General features: G+C 60.8%; 1 protein-coding gene across 1 annotated transcript in view; it reads right to left on the bottom strand.

Moving 5' to 3' along the window:
- The window catches only part of SLC45A4 (solute carrier family 45, member 4), a 43,498-nt gene extending 37,117 nt beyond the window's left edge, over positions 1–6,381 (bottom strand). Inside the window, exons 1-2 of the mRNA XM_014549015.1 lie at positions 6,280–6,381; positions 4,628–5,245 (exon numbers count right to left, since the gene is read on the bottom strand). Of these exons, the coding sequence (XP_014404501.1) occupies positions 4,628–4,871 (244 nt within the window). The 5' untranslated portion in view covers positions 4,872–5,245; positions 6,280–6,381. The remainder of the gene's footprint in view (positions 1–4,627; positions 5,246–6,279) is intronic.
- Positions 6,382–6,647: the final 266 nt, after the last annotated feature.

Here is a 6,647-nt window from a genome sequence, read left to right as displayed (position 1 = left end):
CCCGCCGCCAGGTGCGCCCCTCCCACTTAGACGGCTCGTGTTGGTGGAAGACACTTTTCAGAACAAAACCACCGCCACCTGGAACCTTCGCTGGTGACTCACCACATTCCCACCTACTCCCCGCCAGGTGCGCCCCTCCCACTTAGACGGCTCGTGTTGGTGGAAGACACTTTTCAGAACAAAACCACCGCCACCTGGAACATACTTCGCTGGTGGACACGTACTGTACTGGTTGCTCTGATACAATTTTTCCTGTTGCTTTTAATTCCACTGTGTATATACTAGTACATGGTTCATGTTCTGTCATTACTGTAACTTTGGAAGATTATAATGACCCAGCAAGTTTGAAAGCTGCTGCAATACAATACAGCCCTATTAAAACTGCTCAACACCACTGCTCTTTACTCGTGTTAATATGTGCAGAATGGCCCAGAGCTCTCTGTAAATCACCTCCTTGGAGTGGCGAATGAGGCCTCTTGTGATCAGACCCCTGCCTACCAGGGCCCAGATCTCTCAATGCAGCCTCCCCTCTCACTGTGCCCGGTTGGCGCTAGTTGTCCTTTTCCCGCTGTCCCCCAGGCTCAGGCAGTGGCCTGCATTGTAAGTGTGCCTCCTAATCTTGCTTCTGCAGGCCACCGGTCACAGCCTTTGCCCAGGCCAGCGGGGCACCCACACCAGGCACCGCCTCCTGTCAGCCTCCCAACCTGGAGCCACTGCGCCCTGGGACCAGAGCCACAGCAGCGCATCCCTCCTAAGCCTCATTCCTCATCTACCAACTGCTGGCCCCACACCCAGGTACGGCTCAGAGGCTGATGAAAGAACAGGCCCAACTCCTTGGGAAAAATGACAACCGCTGACATGTCATTGTTTCTAAAACACAATGATCTGAAACAAGGAAACCCAGACTTCCCAGCCAAACCAAACAGCCAGGACGCAAGGGCTTTGCTCTGGTCAAGAGGCGGGAGGCTCCGGGAAAGGCCCACGGCGCCCACGCTGCCCCTCGGTGGCGTGCCTCCGCGCAGGTCTGACTGCGTTTCGGAGGACCCAGCAAGGACAGCGTGCCCATGTCATGGATTCTCTCCCACGGGGTGAGGGTGGGCAGCCGGCCAGCGGCACTGGGCCATGAGCCCCTGGAAGCTTCCTCAGTCTCCAGGCAGCAGGAAATCAGTCTGTGGACAGCCTATGGCCCATTCAGTGCTTTCTCACATTTTAGAAACTGTGGCGAAATGACACAGTGTAAACTTTACCACTCAGACCAGGGGCGGGGCCCATCCCGCCCTTGAAGCCCAGGCACAGGGGTGAGCTAAGTGCTTGATGAAGCAGAGCAGCGAACTTTAACTTGGTGAGTGTGCACGGCCCTCGGGCGATGTTAGAAATACCCACATGGGCCTTGGCAGAGAAAAGGGTCCCCACCCGACTCAGATCCACTGCTAGGCATGCAGCTCGGGCACTACGGGCGCCACCCCACCCTCGTCCTCCTCCAGAACAGCCACCATCCACCGGCGCTGCCCCGCCCGCCCCGCCCCGCCCCCACCTTCGTCTCCATGGAGGCGACCACTCCGGGGACCTGACACAGGTGGTCACGTCGCATCTGTCCTGTGTGTCTGGGTCATTTCACTGAGACTGATGTCTTAAGGCACCCCCTCCCAACTGGGCCGTTTCCCGTCCCCACCGTGCGTGGCCCTGGGCGCACCTGCCTCCTCGCTCGTCAGAGCTCCCGGGGTGGGGCAGCTCTGAGCCCAGCACTCTCCACGCAGGAAGCAACCGACCGCTGGACCATGGTCCCCCAGGCCAGGGGAGCCCCGGGAACCTCACACAGCAGCTGCCCTGAGCTTCAGACACACGGTGAACAAAGTTCCGCCTAGGACCCACGGGCACAAGGGAAGGGAGCGAACCTCACCACACCCCTGGCGAGCAGCACCCTGCACACCCGGGGGAGCAGATGGCCGCGTGTCAGGTAGGACGGAGAGGCCCTCTACACACGTGGCCGCACATGTGCGCGGAACGAGATGCACGCGCACTGCGGCCCGGCATGATCCTCTCCTTCTGAATGCTCACTAGGCACCTGTCCATGCGCCCCGCCCTGTGCATGTCCACCAATCAGCTGGCAGTCACTGCCCCGCCCTGTGCATTTCCACCAATCAGCTGGCAGTCACTGCCCCGCCCAGAGGCCCTCTACACACGTGGCCGCACATGTGCGCGGAACGAGATGCACGCGCACTGCGGCCCGGCATGATCCTCTCCTTCTGAATGCTCACTAGGCACCTGTCCATGCGCCCCGCCCTGTGCATGTCCACCAATCAGCTGGCAGTCACTGCCCCGCCCTGTGCGTGTCCACCAATCAGCTGGCAGTCACTGCCCCGCCCTGTGCGTGTCCACCAATCAGCTGGCATGCCAGCCTGGCTGCACCTGGCTCTCGGTGGTGGGCTGTATGGGCGACTCGGAGTCACCTGGCTCCTGCCTGACCGGCCTCCAGGCCCCCTGCCCAATCCCGAGTGGAGGAGAGTGGGGGGCACTGGCCCTTCTGTGCTCTCTGGGGTGGGCTTTCTCACAGGAAAGAGGGGCGTCCAGTTCTCCCAAACCCCAGGGGCCCCGATTCTCCTTAGGCTACAAGGGGGGAGGGGAAGAGCCTGGCTTTTTAACAGACAGACAGACAGACACAAAATGCAGGTGCGCCTCGCCGGCTCCAGGAGGAGAACCCAGCACCCTGCTGGCTAGGATGCCTCCAGCCATGACTCCCAGGCAGGGCGTGGCCGGGCAGGAGTCGTCGTCTCAGCCTTAACCCAGCTCATTAGTCAGACCCGAGGCAGCGAGACATCCTTTCTTCTTTATAGGATTTTCCTTTCCCTCGGGGCTACTTCCGGAACCAGAAGAAAACAATGGGTGTGTGTGGCCAGGCGCCCACACGCCTCCTTCCCGGGAAAGGCTGTGTGGGAACAGACTTTGCCAGCGGGCGACAGGCCCCGGAGAGGCTGGGCAGGCTGTTCCCAGAGTTTCCCAAGACTGACCCCCACTCCCACTGGATTCTAAGTCTGAGACGCCCATTCACTCCATTCACGGGCTGCGGGCACGTGAAGTGGCCGGCACCTCACCTACTGCCTGTGTGGTGGGCTGGGTCTGCAGGAGACTCCTTTGCCCCTGGATGCTGGGCCGACAGCTGGGGGTCCTGCCCAATGCCACACCCTCCCCTCTGCTGGATCTCCTTTGTACCAGACGAGCCTGGGGCCTGAGAATTCTCCTCTGGGGGATTCCTACACTGAGGACAGCAGCAAGAGCAGGTGGCAGGGAGGGTCAGCTCCAGGTCAGAGGTGAGGAGGGCACCCAGGACCCTGCCCATCACCCCCCTCCCCAGATGATGTGAGAAAAGACCCTTCAACTCTTCTACGTATACACCAACTCAAGGTGGGTCACAGCCCTCACTGTGGGAGCTAAAACTACAAACCAGCTAGAAGAAAACACAGAGGACACCATCCTGACCGGGGCCAGGCCAAGATTCTAGTTAAAACAAAAACGAAAAAAGTTGGCATGCCAGTTTTCATCTACACGTAAAGCTTCTGATTTCAAGATCCTACTAAGATAGTGAAAGGGAAACCACAGACCAGGGCGAAAACGGCAAACACGTATGTGATCAAGGACTTCCATGAAGAATGCACAAGAACTGCACGCAGCGGGACAAGCCCTGGTAAGACGCCAGCAGAAACCGCACACATTCACCTGAGACCATCAGGAGGCCCAGGAAGCCCGCCGAGGGCACGTGCCGCGGGGCCAACCTGCTGGAGAAACGGGCTCAATGAGAGCTCTGACCACTGTGCTGCCCCAGGAGCGGGAGGCGAGTCCAGCCCTGAGAAATGACCGCCTTTTGTCCCCCGCTCCCTCTAAGGACCACTGTGTGATGACAGGCATGGGGCGCAGGCGGAGTTTCAGACGACGGACCCGCAGGGACAGAGATGCGCCCAGCTCTCTGCCGGCCCAGGGCCGCTGCCCCACCCCGCGGGCACCACGCAGAAAACTCTGGTTTTCAGATCCGACTCAGAGACTGGGCCGATTGGGAGAAAGGGGCATTTCCAAACCCAAATGAGTAGATTTTACAAATACTTTACCAAGCACATGGGAAATTCTAGAATGGAACTATGCTTTTAAATGGCTTGGTCCCTTACTCAAACCTCTTCTAGGCTAGAAAATCACACATTGTTAAACGTCCTTCGACAACAGGGAAAGTGAGCACCTCGGGGTGATGTGGAAGGGACCGCGGACTCCGGGACTTCTGACAACCCGGACCCTCGCCACCGGAGGTGCACGACACTCAGACTGCAGGTGACAGCAACACTGACAACAGGGCTTTAATCAAGTCGCTCGGTGTCTTCTCCCACCAGGTGTCACGCTAGGCTCACCTCTTGCCTCCATGGGCTGGTCGCACGCCCCGTCGGGACGGAACACCAACTGCACTTATTCAAACCCCCAAACCCTTGATTCCACCCCAACATCAGGGGACCGTCCCCTCCCCTGCCCTGGTTTCAGACAGGAGCAGAGGGGTCCAGGCCGTGGGCCCCGAGGTCCCCAAGCCCACGCCCAGCCCTCGTTCTGCTCCACGTGCCAAAGGAGCAAAGGGCCAGGCGGCGGCACTTACCGATCTGTAGCAGGATGGGCGTGACCAAGGCCGTCTCCATGGCGTAGCAGAACTCCCTGCCGAACATCACGGCCCCGTGCATCACCCACAGGCGCACGGGGATGCGGTCGATGGAGCCCTCGCTGACGGTCTCATCGCGCGGCTCGGGGCCGGCGCCCGCGGGCTTCCGCAGCTCGGGCAGGGCCACGGGCAGCTCCTGGACTTGCATGGACTCCGAGTCGGCATTCTGCGGGGCCATTCTCATCACCACCGAAACGGATCTGTATTGCTGACTCTACCTATGTAAATAACACTACTGCGTATCTGTAAGGATAAATTAAGACGTCTCCTCTCTCTGCTTCCGTTGCGTTCCCCGGCGAGCAATCCTTATATTCCTCTTGGCACAACTTCCCACTCGGACGGTGCGCAGCAGGCAGAGCGCTTTCTGGCTGGATTCTGAGCATGTGGCTGCTGGGTTACTGCGAGTGAGAGTTACAAATCCATAATTGCCACTCAGTTAATACCAGTTTCATCATCATGACCGAGGGGGTGCAGGCGTGGTTTCTGGGGCTGCGGAGAGGTGGGGCGCTGACACGGGAAGGGGCTCCACCGTTGCTCCCCATCGAGCGACCGGCTAATCTGCAAGAGAGGAAGGACCCGCAGTCAGGCCACGCTCGAGAACCAGGCGCTGGCGCCCAGGCGGCCGTGAGGGAGGCGGGCCCACAGCCGTGGCAGTTCTTGCGGCTTATTTTCAACAAGAAGAAGGCAGAGCAGGGCTCGCCGAGGAGCTGAGACTGCCCAGCGCACAGCGGCCACAGGCTCGGCAACCCCGCCAACAGGTCTGCGGACTCAGCGAGTCCCGGGTGATGTCCCCACTTTGCCTGGACAGCCGCGGAGTGAAGCCACGTGGTGACAGTCACCTGACCCAGTTACCACACAGTTACACCTCAGGGCTGGGGGCTCCCAGCAGATGTCTAACCAGCCCTGGGAACGGGGTGAGGAGGAGGGAGGCAGCCGTGGACGGCCTATGCTCAGCGGGAGGGTGAGTGTCCAACCACCTGTCGCCTGCCTCGCGGTCAGGGCTGCCGGCCCCAAGCAGCTGGTCACAGCCACCTGGCCCGTCGCAGTGGCTCCCAGCCTGAGTCCTGCCGAGTCCCTCTGACGGACGGCCCAGGCCCACATGGCCACCGCGGGGGGAGCCTGTCAGTCTGGGGCAGTGCAGGTCCCTGCCCTGACGCTGTCTGTGGGGCAGAGGAACGGAAGGACCCGCGCTCAGGCAGGGCATCTGCTGCCCCTCCATGACCCTCAACCCCCTCCAACCTTCACTCAGCCACCGAGTCCCTGAAGTCTCTTCTCAAGGCTCAGCCCGCCCGGCAGAACTGCCCACGGCCCCTTTCCCGTCACAGGCCCCCACGGCTCCTGTCCTTGGGGACGCACCCCCCAGGCCAGGGAGTCGCTCCCTGGAGAGCCCCTCAGCCAGCGCCATCCGTTCCACCCCCAAGCCTGGCCGCACAGCGGGAGCCCAGGAAGGCCTCGGAGAGAATGAGTGAGTGATGACCAGCTGCCAGCGCCCCCGCCCGGCCAGCTGCTTGAAGAGTCGGACGCAGGGGATAGGGCAGCCGCTCCCGCTCCCGGAGGATCCCATGCACCAGCGAGGGCGTGGCGGGGTTTACCTGTTAGTTAAGGAGTCTAGGCATTAACGCAGCGGCTCCCTCTGTCAGGCAGTGCACACGCAGCGGCCCAGGGGACAGTTACCCAGGTAGCGTCACTGTCATCTATATTGACGGAAACGACAAACACCGTTAGCATCCTGTCAGCAGCGGTGGGCAGGTGCACAGCCTCCCGTGGTCACAGCTCTGGGAGCTCACTCCCCGGTGCACTCAGCGCAGGAACACCACACACTTAGCAAAACTTCCAAAAGGAAGGAAAGCTTGCCACGCCCTCCCCGTTAGCCACGCCCTCCCCGTTAGCCAAGCACCTGGGTGGCGGGTTGCCACCACATTTAGGGGGACGATCAGATACCATTAAGCCAGGTCTGCTG

This window comes from Myotis brandtii, unplaced genomic scaffold, assembly GCF_000412655.1.
Source record: "Myotis brandtii unplaced genomic scaffold, ASM41265v1 scaffold532, whole genome shotgun sequence".
Lineage (NCBI taxonomy): Eukaryota > Metazoa > Chordata > Mammalia > Chiroptera > Vespertilionidae > Myotis > Myotis brandtii.
This window is presented reverse-complemented; position numbering and strand designations above follow the sequence as displayed.